Raw genomic sequence first — 15,130 nt, 5'->3', positions numbered from 1 at the left:
TGTTAGGTGGATTGGACATTCTGAATTCTCCCTCAGTGTACCCGAACAGGCACCGGAGTGTGGCGACTAGGGGATTTTCACGGTAACTTCATTGCAGTGTTTAAGTAAACCTACTTGAGACACTAAAGATTATTATTATAGTTTCTGAGGCGAGCCAGAAATTCACTGATACCTTCGCCTTGAGCCTGTGCGGCCATGTGGAACCGAAAATGTTCCACACAATCAGTTGGGTTGAAATTTTTCCCAGCCAATCGTTACTTACAATTAAATCACCACCACACCCCAGATGGTCTCTTTCCCCAATCTTCACCGAGGTCGGGGTTTTTATATTAGAGGGGTTGTACCTGTTAAGGGGAAGCCCCGCCCCTTTACCAGGGACGTTCATATTCCTCGGAAGGCACAGGAAACCTGATGGTTCCTATTCCGTGACATCCACTGGGGTTATAACAATGACTGACCAAAATGATGAATGTTGATTCAGGAAGGCACTGAACACATCAAGATGCTTTGTCAAGAAAATGCAGAGGTGGAGTCGAGGGTGTCGGGGAGAGCGCACAAATGTCCAAACTACTCATCTGGCCCTGCAAGCTGCACTTTCCAGAGTCTGCAGATCACGTGTTAGCCTTATCAGTCATCTCAGATCCCATCAAACTGGAATGGAAGCGAATCATCCTCAATCTCGAGGAATTGCCTTCGAAGAACAAGGGACCTAACAGTAATACTGACTGTTACATACTTTATTTTATTCTGAAGTATGGTTCAAATGAACCAAATCAGATTTGTAAGTTGCAATATTTTCACAGAACTAGCACTCAGAACATGAATAATCAAGGTTTGAAATAGGTTTAGCATAGCTTTCCTATTTTTCATTTCAATACCCCTAGAAATAAAGTCTAGTGTTTTGTTTTCTTTTCTGTAGCCTCTATAACCGGTTGCACAATGTTTAGTGAATGGTGATTTGTACTCTGAGATCCCTTCATTCCTCTACCCAATCTAGTCATGGACCTGCCAAAGAATAAATGACTTTCCTATTCTTCCTACCAGAATGTGCCACCTTACATTTATCCGTTGAACTTCATTTGTCAATTATTTGCATATCTTGCAAGTTTATTAATGTCCTTTTGTAATCTGTTGCAGTACTCCCCATTTGATATCTGCAAATTTAGGAATTGTGTTTTTGATTCCAATGTTCAAATTGTTATTGCAAACTGTTTACAGCAGTGGTCCCAGAATTGATCCTTATGGAACACCTTTTCCCATCTTCTGGCACCCTTGTCATTCCTCCTCTACCTTGAAGCCAGCCTGTAATCCATTCTGCTACTTTTCTCCAGAGGCTTCATTTTCTTAGCCTAAGAGGAATTATATTAGCTCTTCACCACTTCTTTGGCACTGTACCTTTTATAACAAATTATCAATGATATGTCATAATTAAGCTGTCATCTCTTCCCAGCTCCTTTTGAAATAGGTAGATGGCCATAATAGGATGGGATTTTTCAACCCATTCCGCTAGCGGGATCTTCCCATTCCACTGAAGGTGACCCCGCCCATATTGTAGGCAGGAGCAGAAACTAACAGTGGTCAGGTGAAGAATGTATCAATCACATTGGGATCAAAATAATTGACTTGTCCCTTCTTGGGTTGCATTTGTAACATTCACACCTGGATTCACCACTAATTAAAAATTTTACTGACCAGAAATGAAGCAGTAAATGGGTGGGGTAAGAAGCCATTTTTGGAGGGAAACCACGGCTTCATTTTTGTGCCATGTTAATTATTACATGTATGCATGAAACATGTTGAATGTTTCTCCTTTTAGACCAATATCTGGTCAATATTCATGTACAATGGAACTATGATTAACATTGAACCTATTTCAATTGTTCACCAAATGTTTAGAGGCCAAAACTGTGAAACAAGTGAAACAGAAACCTACAAAGAAAGGTAACACAAATATGTAATCAGTAAGAGCTTTATGCATGTTTCTAACCTCTCAGTCCTTCTTCCAATGATCAAATCATAGAATTACCAGAGGGGCGATTCTCCGATATGGCGGCCAAGTGTTCGCGCCGTCGCGTTTCACGATGGCGCGAACAGGGCCCGGGCATGACCTATTCTAGCCCCCACAGGGGGCCAGCATGGCGCTGGAGTGGTTCACGCTACTCCAGCCTCCGTACGCGGTGCCAAATGGGCACCGCGCCAACCCGTGCATGTGCAGTTAGGCTAGCTGAATCCTGCGCATGAGCAGTTGGGCCGCGCCATCCTGTGCATGCGCGGGGAACATCTTACGTGCGACGGCGCCAACCCAACATGGCGTCGGTGTTCAAGGGGGCGGCCGCGGCGGAACGTAGGCCCGGGGGGAGAGGCCGGCCCGCCGATCAGTGGGCCCCGATTGCTGGCCAGACCCCTTCGGAGGCCTCCACCCCCGGTGAAGGAGCCCCCTCCTCCCCCCACAGGCCGCACCCCCAAGCGTTCCCGCAGAGTTCCCGCCGGCAGCAACCAGGGGTGAACGGCACCGGCGGGACTCTGTCGTGTCAGAGTGGCCACTCGGCCCATCGGGCCGGAGAATCGGCAGCCCTGCCAATTCCAGCAGCCCGCGGCCGGCGCCGCGCCAAACGCGCTGGCGCAAATGGAGAATCACACGCCGGCGTTGTGACGTCGTGGCGCGGTTGCTCCGATTTTCCCGCCCGACATGGGGCTGGGAGAATCACCCCACTGGACTTTGAAATGGATTGTTTATCATGTCTATAAGTCTGCATACCAGTTTACATCTTCTCTTGTCAATGGAATGCAAATGGAGTTTAGTCTAGTTAAACCAAAGTTTGTCCATACACGGCCACCTTATGAATATTAACAATTCTGTCATAACATTCACGGCGAAGTGAAGTGATGTTCAGTTTAAAATTCTTACCTCATAAACACGTTTGCCCAGGAACTAGATCATATCCAGTTTTCAGGTGTTATAGAGCCTCAGTTATGAAAATAGATTCTCTTTCCTTGGAGACATTGAAGGCTGAGAGGAGATTTGATCGAAGTATTAAAAATCATGAGGTGCTTGGACTGAATAGATTGGGGGAAACTGTTCCCATTGGTGTAAGTATTGAGAACTAGATGGCACAAATTTACGGTAATTGATAAAAGAAGAAAAAGTGACATTTCACATAGCGAATGGCTAGGGTCTAGAATACACTGCCAGAGAGTCTGGAGGAACCAGGTTCAATTGAGGCATTCAGGAGGGAATTAGATTATTATTTGAAAAGTACAGTGTACCGGGTTACTGGGGGAAGGCAGGAGAATGGCACAAGGTGAAATGCGCATTCGAAGAGCCGAATTCTGTGATTCTGTACTTCCTACCTTGTGGGCAGAAAACATCAAGGCTATAGACAAGCAAGAGGCACCATGATAGGGGCATGTATTAGACCCTCCTGTGCCATTGTACTTGGGGAAACCAAACCTACAGATTTCTTGCAGAAAAATGGTAGGTTACTGACCTGTAAATCACCAGGCCAAGCATCACTACTCCATTCCTGCACTGCCCCTTACTCAGGTCCAAGATTTACAGGCTTTGGCCTTGCCCTTTAATCTTTAAATCTCCTTTGAAGCCATCCATTATGTCTGCTCTAGTAGTTGCCCATACCTCGTGTCCTTAGCTGCTTGTGTCTACTCCTGCAATACTAACGGAATGAGCTCTAAGTGCTAATATCTGGGGATTTTCAATTTTTCAATTTTCAAAAATTGATGCTCTTGGGTTTCTAGTCATTGGTACATGGCCATAAACGATTGAGTATGTTAGTTGTGTCTAATGCATTGGCAGAAGCAAAGATCAGAATGACGTTCACCAGCAGTAAGTGTATCTTTAATCACAAAGTCTACTGCAACGTGGGGTTGACGGAACCAGGTGTTTGCTATCTTCTGAGCAGTTTTATAAGGCTCCCATCAGACATATGGCAGGAGACCTCCAACCAACCCCCCACCAAGGAATCTCTCTCTCTCTCTCTCTCTCCCCCCCCCCCCCCCCCCCCCCCCCCACCACCTGAAAGGGTGGTGGAGGCAGAAACCCTCACAACATTTAAGAATCATTTGGATGAGCACCTGAAACAGCATAACATACAAGGCTATGGGCCAAGTGCTGGAAAATGGGATTAGAATAGATAGGTGTTTGATAGCTGGCACAGACATGATGGGCCAAAAGACCTCTTTTTATGCTGTAAAAATCTATGACTTTTTGACTCTGGCTCTAAGTTTAGGAACTCACATGCATTTAACTGTTTCCAATGCTTATTGTTGACATGTACATGGGCACTTAGTAACTTCCAAACTTATTGTGCCAGGAGGAATAACAAGATCTACTGCAACTTACAGATGCCACAAACATTAATTGTTTCTGGTGCATCACCAGAGTGAAAACTGGGAATAATGTATAGGACCACACAAAGGGATGATTTTGACTTTGGTCACCATGATTTCCATTTCATATTGACTTCAGCAACTGGGCTTTATTTGAGTTTTAGCAATCGAGCCGTGCACTTTTTCAGAATGAACTGCATGTCTTAATATGCATGGGCGAGATTTTGCAAACATGGAATATACAATGCAAGACACTGGACTGGATTTATCTTCTGTAAGTAGCACATCCATCCTGACTGTGAAGTACAAGTCTTTAACCATATGGTGTAACAAAGAAAGTGTATTTTAATTGACATGTTTACAAATAGACAGTAATTGTATGATATTATGAAGGTCCCCTGCAGCAAATGCCTCAAGCAACCCATTAATAATCAAAGGAGGGGAAAATTGATTGATGTTCCTGCTACTGGTTGTTGAGAACCAATTGGTCCACCAGTAGAGACATGTCTCTTTTAATAAAAGCCTACCTTGTTATCACAGACTTTTATTATTTTTCTTAAACAGCAGTAAAGCCCAAAGCAGCAAGTGAGTTATTTTCATGGAGACTTTATCCTTGTTGTTTGTTGAGATTAAAGCTTTCATTCTTTGTGAAGGGCATACAGTTCAATGGTTTAAGCTGACGGCATATACAAAGCAAATGTCTGCATGAAATTTCTGTTTTTGGCAGTTTGAATGTTGCATTAACTTGGTTTAATTTGAATCAAATGTTGAGTCATACGGCTTTATTTTAGTCAAATTGAGCGGGCTGCCCCGTCTCTCTGACTGGAAATTCAACATGATGGCGTAGAGACAGCAACCTGACATCATCACGCCGGTCTGTGATAATGCGAAAGGCTCATGGGCGCCAAAATCAGTAGCTCATCTGCCTTTTAAGAGAAACTAATTATAGATTAAACCAATATGTCAACAAAGCAATCAACTTTGATTTTATGTTGCCCACTCCCTTTTTCACTAGGCGCACAGGAAAAATGTTGGAAGTGAATCAAGCTGGATATGAGAAGGTGGTGTAAGGACCATGATTGCATTTAGCAGCAGAGTCTGCCAGCGAATATGAGACAGTTTGCTAGTTTTATTCACTTAAAGCATTAATTTTTTTGAGCCTTCCATAAGGAGAGATTGAGAGGGAATGAAATGAAATGAAAATCGCTTATTGTCACGAGTAGGCTTCAAATGAAGTTACTGTGAAAAGCCCCTAGTCACCACATTCTGGCGCCTGTTTGGGGAGGCTGTTACGGGAATCGAACCGTGCTGCTGGCTTGCTTGGTCTGCTTTCAAAGCCAGCGATTTAGCCCTGTGCTAAACAGCCCCTAGAATGAGCCTAGATAGAGCTATAGTGACATTTGAGAACTCCAGGATAGAATCATAAAATCCCTACAGTGCAGAAAGAGGCCATTTGGCCCATTGAGTCTACACAAACCTTTTGAAAGAGCACCCTGCACAGGCCCACACCCTCGCCCTGTCCCCGTAACCTGTCCCCGTAACTGTCGGGATTCTACACTGCCTTCCGCCGGTAGCTGAACTGTTGATGTGGTGGCGAATCCCACGTTGGCATTCAACCTGTTGTGGTGCTTCGGTCCCCCAATGGTGGCACTATCGAGGTTTGGGAACTGTGCTGAGGGGAGAGTGCAAATGGGACATTTGAACCTATTTGCATCCCATTAATGGGCTGGACATCAGATTCCTCACGCCTCGGTGATGCCCTAACCCTCTCAGCGGGGATCCATGTGGGTGTGGAGTGATGCCAATATTTGCCAGCATAGCCCTGATGCGGTGGACCTTATGGTAGGCCAAGAGGATAAATATTTAATGTAAGTGACCCCAATGTCCATGTGAGGACCCCTATCCCTCCCCCATAAAGCAAATCCTGCCCATCCCACTCCCAGACTGCCACCAGAGACCCCATCATGGAAAACACATCATAGAAAACCCATCAGAGACCTCATCAACCCCCCCCCCATTAGCCCCCATATCAGAGACCCCCCATCATTGCCCCCCCTATTAGAATCCAGCCCCCCCCCCCCCGCCCACACCCATCGGTCACCCCTTCCTGGAAGCTAAAAGAAATCACTGCTTTTTCACTTACCTGCCCCTGACAGATGCCTCAGACAGATGTGTAGAAAGCAGAAACTGTTGCCTCACATAAAGCCAAAGCCACATTACAAGACTTTAAACATTTCAGATCCTATGATCTAATGTTTATATTTGCTTTCAAAGAGAAATTGTTTTTCGTAAGCTGTAATTGACAAGGTAATAGCTTCCAGGCATCTAGGTGTCTGGACTGTTATTTTCATTCCCCTTCATGCTTCAATGCATCTCAAATACCCTGATTTCAACCTAACCACAATCTTTATAAACATCTAGGTGCTGAGTGCTTTCACTTCCTCTGTTTCTCAGCAGAAAGCACTTAACTGCTTTGATGTGGTCAAAAGCTATCAATCATGGTCAGATGCCGCCAAACTGGTGGGGGAATCCTAAATCTTCTGATGCTCAAAAAGAATAAAAACTTGAGTGCCACTGGCCAGCTCACTCCTCTGGTCATGGTGAGACAGGACCTGGAATGAAGGCAAGTGTGTAGTTCCCAGACGCGAGTGCTGTGAGTACACGGGTTCCTCTCATCTGAAAATGAGATGTCACTGTCTGAGTGCCTATTGCGGCTCTAAAATGTCACCATGCAGCAACTTTCATTGTCTCATCAGGCCACAGAGCAAGTATAATGACAATGGTGATTGAATTCACTGATGTTGTGCTTTCCTTCCATAGCTGAGCCAACAACACCACCATGGGTGACTCTGAGGACCCCCTGTTAGATACCTTGGAGAACATCCTGTGTCACATTGTCTTTCCGTATCAGGCACCAGCACAGATACACATACATCAGTGAGCATTAGGTCTTAATTTCCATGGGTAGTGCATGGTGGTGAGTGCACACCACACTCACGTGGGGAGATGGCAGAAACAAAGAGGTCCCAGGGAGCTAACAGTGAGAGCACTACTGGAGACCAGGACCATGCTGAGTCCGAGGCAGATGACGAGCTTCTGGAGATGTCCATCAGGTGGCAGATGTTGGATGTCCAGTGGGATGCACAGGAAGATCTGGCAGAAGTCCATGAAGGTCTGCTTGCCATGGCTTCTCTCATGGAGGAGTCTGTGTGAAACAGGAGCACTGTGTTGGCAATGGTCCTCGCCATCACTACCCTTTTGGAGGTATGATTCCTGTTGTATCTCCTTGACCTCCGTTCTTGGACGATGGATTGGGTTCATCAGCCACCTCTTCAAGCGATAGCCCTTGTCACCCAGGAGCCATACATCCAACAGACATGAGCCATGAACAGCCTTGGCACCTGTGAGTATCACAAGTATGAAAGCATCATGTGAGTTCCCACGGTAATGGGCGCAAACTTGTGGAATCTGTGTCCTGTGGTCACATTCATCGCGTCTTTTTGTCGATGAAAAATTCCTGGCTCACCTGCTGGCCACATGCATGCAGCCTACAGCACCCTGGATGCGGGGTAACCCAGCCATCGCCATGAATCGCAGTGTTCTCTCCACCTGGTTGCCCTAGTCTGTCCTGTAGTTGATGAAAGTGCAGGCGTGTCTAAAGATGGCATTGGTCACAAGCTTGGCACAACTATACGGCTGAATGAGAGATACCGCACAGATCCCCCACTGAACCCTGAAAATAACTGGCAGCACAGAAGTTGAAGGCAACTGTGACCTTCAATGCCACCAGCACCCTTCTCCCCCTGCCCTGCAGTTAGAGGTGATTTGGGGACTTGGCTTGCAGCATATTGCTGTCACTGTCTCCCTATAGAGGCCGAGACTCCTGCGACACTGGACCTCAGACATTTGCAGGTAGTTGGTGTGTTGCCTATATACGCTAGCCAACCCCCAACCATGGCCTCCCTACTGGCCCTTCACCAACTAGAATGTGCTCTCCTCTTACAGGTCTCTGCCAGGATGCTACCTGTGCTCACTTGGTCTCCTTTCCCTCCTGTCCCTCTCTTCCTCTTCAAAGGAGGTCCCCCGTGGAGTAGACTATCCCCATTGGATTAAATGCATGATCCTCAGGGAAATGTTCCAGGGAGATGAGGTCATGAAATGCTGAAAGGCAGGCATTAAGAATTGTTGGGGGGCAGCACGGTGGCACAGTGGTTAGCATTGCTGCCTCACGGTGCTGAGGTCCCAGGTTCGATCCCGACTCTGGGTCACTGTCCGTGTGGAGTTTGCACATTCTCCCTGTGTTTGCATAGGTTTTGCCCCCACAACCCAAAGGTGTACAGAGTAGGTGGATTGAACACGCTAAATTGCCCCTTAATTGGAAAAAATGAATTGGGTAAACTAAATTTATTTAAAAAAAGAATTATTGGGAAACTCGTGGACAACTCTGCACTCAAACAGCAATGGAATTGCAACAACAGCGAAAGTGCCGCTGCTCCGGAAACATTTTATCTAATTCTTGAATGAGGAAATGCATAAAACGTGATAAGCACCCAACCATTTTGCCCTTACAACAAGCTGAAAATCACACGGGCAGCATTAAATCACTGCCTATTGGATTGTTAATGGCCTTAATTGGCCTTTTAATTGTCAGTGGGGTTCATCTGAATCACCCTCCAACCTCGAAATCGCACATGTGCATAATGGCGTCTGGAAGCCAGCACAATGTCATATGATGAAATTCTATGTTTGGTTGGATGGATCGCACACCAGACGCCAGAATGTAAAATTTTGGCCAATCTTCTTTCAATTCTCTTATTCTTACAAAGCTAGATTTCTTCTGCAGCGGCTACACACCCCTGCCAGGGTGCTTTAAATGTGGGGCCATGACCGCTGTCCAGTTTGTGGCTTGACCACCCTCTCCCCTGGACATCTGACCCAAAGGCCTGATTGGGCACAGACTCTCCTCATTCCCCTTCACTTAGCTGATTTGCTGCCTTCCTGCTGGGCAGCCACTAATTGTTCATTTGTTCATTGTGAAGAAACGGCGAGGGTGGGAGTAAGTGGGCCGTGCACGTTCGGGTCTGCCTCCCTCACCCTGTAATGTAGCACAAAATCCACTCCATAGTTATAGTTTCATTTCAGCACATATTTTGTACAGGCAAATGACTCGAGCTGCTCGCAAATGTGCACATGCATTTTCTGTTTACAGCTCTTTGAAAGTTTTGCTAACTTTTTCTCACTTGGTCAATTTGAATTTGCTACTCTTCATATCCAAAAGCAAAGAGCAAACCAAAATAAATTGTTATACTTTAGTGTAACATGGCTCTTGAGGTAGCATATTAAAAAAGTATAACCTGACCGCAGTCTATTATTCCTCATCATTTATTTCGGTCCCTATCTATCGGCTTGGCCGCGCCTAACACGGGTCTCGACGAAGTGGTTAAATCCTGCAAGAGGCCTCTCGTGAGATTTGATGGCCTTGATCCACCTCCTGAGATCTCATTCAATCTCACGAGGCATCACAACCTGGATCCTGCTCACAATGGGCGGAATCCAGATTTACATATTCAAGTGTGCAGTCAGGCTCACTTGAATATGTTCACGCCAAAGATATCCAAGGCGCAGGATCTAATGGTGTCCCTCGGAGACCCTGAGTGAGCATCGATTAGCACTGGTCTCCACCAACATGGATAGGCATACTGGCACTTGGGGGGCATCTCCCAGCAATCGGGGGTCCCTGGGTGGTTGGACTTGGGGCAGGGTGGTGTCCTGACACCCATGATGCCAACTGGGAACATTGGCATGCTGCCAGTGCTACCTGGGGTAGTGCCCAGGTGGCACCTTGCCCGCACCGGGGAATGAAGCCCCGCGTGCCATGCCATTATGAGGTGGGGTGTGGCGGTTCAAGGACTCCCTCATAGGTAGGTTGGGACATTGTTGGGGTCCGGGGACCAAGTTTAAAGGCTTCAGTGATTGGAATGGTGGCCCGATCCCTTCCTGCAATGCCAAGCCGAGCTTGTTAGTGCAGGAAATAGGAGCAGGTGTAGCTTCGGCAGGTCATTCCTCACCGAGGCCCAGAAATGAAGCAGAGTCCCATTTAATAGCGGGTCATGCTCGTCGCTGCCAGCGCCGTGAAACATCCCACTAACTGTACCCAACACAGGACTCAGTTTTATTTCTATTAAATCACGCTCTTAGACGCAATAATAAAATAACCCAAACAATTATTTTTTTCAGACAAAGATACTATGCCTTGTATATATGAACATGTCTTTTGTAGAGCATCAACCAGGCTTGTCGGTTCACATGCCTGTTTTTCTGCGCAGTTTATGTCATAGATAAATATGCCAACGTGGTATGACCAGTGCCATTGCAATATGGTGATATAATCAATTAAGAACATAAGAACATAAGAACTAGGAGCATGAGTAGGCCATCTGGTCCCTCGAGCCTGCTCCACCATTCAATGAGATCATGGCTGATCTTTTGTGGACTCAGCTCCACTTTCTGGCCCGAACACTATAACCCTTAATCCCTTTATTCTTCAAAAACCTATCTCTCTTTATCTTAAAAACATTTAATGAAGGAGCCTCTACTGCTTCACTGGGCAAGGAATTCCATAGATTCACAACCCTTTGGGTGAAGAAGTTCCTCCTAAACTCAGTCCTAAATCTACTTCCACTTATTTTGAGGCTATGCCCCCTAGTTCTGCTTTTACCCACTAGTGGAAACAACCTGGCCGCATCTATCCTATCTATTCCCTTCATAATTTTATATGTTTCGAAAAGATCCCCCCTCATCCTTCTAAATTCCAACGAGTACAGTCCCAGTCTACTCAACTTCTCCTCGTAGTCCAACCCCTTCAGCTCTGGGATTAACCTAGTGAATCTCCCCTGCACACCCTCCAGTGCCAGTACGTCCTTTCTCAAGTAAGGAGCCCAAAACTGAACACAATACTCCAGGTGTGGCCTCACTAACACCTTATACAATTGCAGCATAACCTCCCTAGTCTTAAACTCCATCCCTCTAGCAATGAAGGACAAAATTCCATTTGCCTTCTTAATCACCTGTTGCACCTGTAAACCAACTTTTTGCACTAGCACACCCAGGTCATTCTGCTCAGCAGCATGCTTTAATATTTTATCATTTAAATAATAATCCCGTTTGCTGTTATTCCTACCAAAATGGATAACCTCACATTTGTCAACATTGTATTCCATCTGCCACACCCCAGCCCATTCACTTAACCTATCCAAATCCCTCTGCAGACTTCCAGTATCCTTTGCACTTTTCGCTTTACCACTCGTGATTAGGTGATTGGGTGATCAATTAGGTGATTAATTGATTCAATCTGTATGTTATTTGGGCAAGCTCCAATCTGGCCTTCAATGCATCTCTGAAATATTGGTGCTTGACTAATCCACTGGTTGGGCATGCTGAGAATGGATTCTTAGGCAAGATTCCTGTAATGCCAATTTGGTTGCTGGTTTCATAGCTTCAGTCAGATGTAGAAGATGTTTAAATTATTATGAGATCTTGGTGCGCTGGTAGATTTCTAGTAAATCCGTTTCATACACTTCTGCAGAAGAGAGACTGGGAGAGACCCCAGCTTTCAGTCAGCTTTCTCTGCTGAAAACTTTCTTGAACTCCCTGTGTCATTTGCAATCTCTTATTGCAGTAGCTGGCATTTTTGTGGCTACTGTCGCCATGTTTTGTGCAATATTAATTGCTGCATGTTTGCATGAAATACATTAAACAATACTCTTGTGAGGCTAATATCTGGTCAATATTTATGTACAGTTCTAGTATGATTTGTGTTGAACCTAATTTGAATGTTCACCATATGTTTAGAGGCAGAAACTGTCAAGCAAGAGAAACGAAAATCTACAGAGAAAGGTAACACAAAGGATCAACCAATGAGACCTTTATCTGTGTTTATAACCTCCCAGCACCCTTTTTCCTCCAATGCAAAAAAGGATAAAACTATCACTGAATCTCTGGAGATGGATAGGTTATCATGTCTCGCAACCTGCAATTCAGCAGCTGGATTTTTCTGGCCCTCTGGTAATAGGCTGAGAGGTAGTTGGGACCATATAATGGTGAGGTAAGCATGAGGTAGAGAAGCTGTCACCTTCCTGCTGTCACAGCACCTGTTAGCTGTAGAGAAGGTAGAAGACAGACAATTGAGAGCCTCTTCCTTCTGCCTCTAGCATTTTACCAGAGACAGGTGGGCCCTTCGCCACGTGGGAAGACTGCCTGGTGAGCCCTGATGGCCACTGCGGGTTCAGTGGGGGAAGGAGGACTCCAGGCCTTCCTAATCACAAATTCATTGGCTGGGGGAGGTATTCCTCCAGCGACAACGGACACCCTTGCAACAACAACCCTTCTTGCACTCACCAAATACCCCCTAGTGTTGAACGTATCATGGCAACCATTCACCACTGTATTGCATTGTACTATGTTGTTGCCCTTGTGGGCTCCACCTATGGACCATTGTATTGTATTGCACCGCTTGTATCATGTTGGTGCCCTTGTGGGCTCTGCCCCTGGCTCCGCCCCCTTGAGGGGAGGTATATAGAGCAGCTGCTCTGTAGGCGGCTCTCAGTGCAGAGCAGTCGCAGGCAGCCACTGGGGTTGCAGGGGCCATTCAGGTAGGCCCTTTCCATTTACGAGGCCTGCCTGACTGGCCCCTGTGACCCCAGGCACCACTTAACAAGTTCTGAGGGCAACTTCCTTGACTACATCATCTCACAGTTGGGTGAAGTCCCAGAGGTGGCCCCCCACCTCTGGTAGTGCTAATAAGACTGAAGAGCTGCAAGCCTTCCAATTGGCTGACAGTCCTTGGGGGCAGCTCCCATCTTTTAAAGCATTCATGGGATGTGGGTGCCGCTGGCTGCGCTAACATTTATTGCCATCCATGAGGGCATTTAAGAGTCAACCATATTGCTGTGGATCTGGAGTCACATGTAGCTCAGACCAGGTAAGGATGACAGATCTCCTTCCTTAAAGGACGTTAGTGAACCAGATAGGTTTTTATGACAATGATTTCATGGTTACCTTTAGACTTTTAATTCCAGATTTGTATTGAATTCAAATTTCATCGCCATGGCAGAATTGGAACCCAGGTCCCCAGAGCATGACTCTGGGTCTCTGAATTACTAGTCCAGCGACAATACCATTATGCCATTGCCTCGCCTAAAGTGGCTGAAATGCAGCTGGGCCTTACCCAAAAGGCTGAGGTGAGACCACACCAGGCCTTCTAGTTTGTCATCCCCAGTTTACTCCTTCTATTAACAATGGCACAACATTGGCAATTAATTTATTTAACCAAGTGTTTCGTAATACAGTGTTTATCTTATAAAAATATTTACCCAGAGGATGGTGATGGTCTGGAATGCACTGCCTGATAGGGCGGTGGAGGCGGATTGCCTCATGTCCTTTATATGATGAGCACTTGGCACATCGTAACATTCAAGGCTATGGGCTAAGTGCTGGCAAGTGGCATTAGGTGAGTAGGTTAGATGTTTTTAATGCATTGGTACAGACTCGGGCCAAAGGGCCTCTTCTGCACTATTATTCTGCGATTTGATAATTTCATAAAAATGCAAACATATGTGGAACTGTAATCAAATAATTGACTAAACAATGTTCAGATTAACATATGGCAAGTTTTCGTTCTCCAATGTTTTGAGTGCCAACATGGGCACCGATTAATTTACAGAATTCGCTCGTGTTAGGTTTATCTGATTGCCAACAATGTGATAGGAAGAAGACATGCAGCAGCACGTGTGTATATATACATATTCTGGCTTGAGTGAATGCTATAAAATGGTGAATATTGGGGCCTTCCTGATTTTTATTATCATTGAAATCAGCGACCAAGTAGCAGGAGAAATGTTTTAGGGAGGCGGACACTATGCCGTGTGCTTTACTCCCAATACCAAAAGTCCACATTGAATGATGTTATGAAGCTGCTTTAAACAATTGTGTGACACCCCTCCTGATCACCATTCAAAGACAAATTAGTCTGCTGCTAATAGAAAAACTTCACTTCTTAAAAATCAATTGATCGTTTTGCCTCAGATTTCCATCTCTTTTTTCCTGAAACAGCAGTAAAGCCAAAAGTAAAAAGTGAGTGACTTTTGTGCAGATTTTCCTCTTGCTGTTTGCTGTAGAACTGTATGATTAGAGCTGCCGGCTTTTACAAAGTAAACTGGGCATGAATTTTCATTTTACAGCACATGCAATTTTCTGATCGCTTTCCTCGCTGAGTTGTAAATTTAGAAGAATTGCTTCTCTTTTATTGATATAATAAATACCTATCCACAATGTACGGAATTGCTGTGATTTACGATATACTGAGAATTGTTATATTTTTGTGAAAAATGACTCTTTAGTTAAGATTCATTCATGGGATCCGGGCATTGCTGGTTAGGCTAACATTTATTGGCTATCCCTCATTGCCTTGAATCGTTACAGTCCATGTGTTGTAGGTACACCATCAGTGCTGTTAAGAAGGGAGGTCAAGGATTTTAACCAGAGTGTCGGACAACCTACAGTCTAGTCCTCCTCCCCATTAATCTCCTCATCTAGATGTAAGTTCACAACACGTTACATTTCATTGATTTTATGCAGCCTCGCTGTGCTGAAATCACTGTGATGAATTCTCAGTGTTACATTCCATTGCAGAGATAGGTGATAGTTGAAAATAGACTTTGCTGTGGCTAATACCAGTAGCATAACAATATGGTATTTACACAAATTACGTTCTTATCCAAATTACAGG

The 15,130-nt window shown here is 45.3% G+C and overlaps 1 protein-coding gene across 1 annotated transcript in view; it reads left to right on the top strand.

The window, feature by feature from the left end:
* LOC119967928 (triadin-like) overlaps positions 1 to 15,130 on the top strand; it is a 233,906-nt gene that overhangs the window by 70,777 nt on the left and 147,999 nt on the right. The window contains exons 8-11 of the mRNA XM_038801024.1: positions 1,897 to 1,941; positions 4,909 to 4,929; positions 12,196 to 12,240; positions 14,455 to 14,475. Coding sequence (XP_038656952.1) covers positions 1,897 to 1,941; positions 4,909 to 4,929; positions 12,196 to 12,240; positions 14,455 to 14,475 — 132 coding nt within the window. The remainder of the gene's footprint in view (positions 1 to 1,896; positions 1,942 to 4,908; positions 4,930 to 12,195; positions 12,241 to 14,454; positions 14,476 to 15,130) is intronic.

The sequence above is a fragment of the Scyliorhinus canicula genome, chromosome 6 (assembly GCF_902713615.1).
Source record: "Scyliorhinus canicula chromosome 6, sScyCan1.1, whole genome shotgun sequence".
Lineage (NCBI taxonomy): Eukaryota > Metazoa > Chordata > Chondrichthyes > Carcharhiniformes > Scyliorhinidae > Scyliorhinus > Scyliorhinus canicula.
This window is presented reverse-complemented; position numbering and strand designations above follow the sequence as displayed.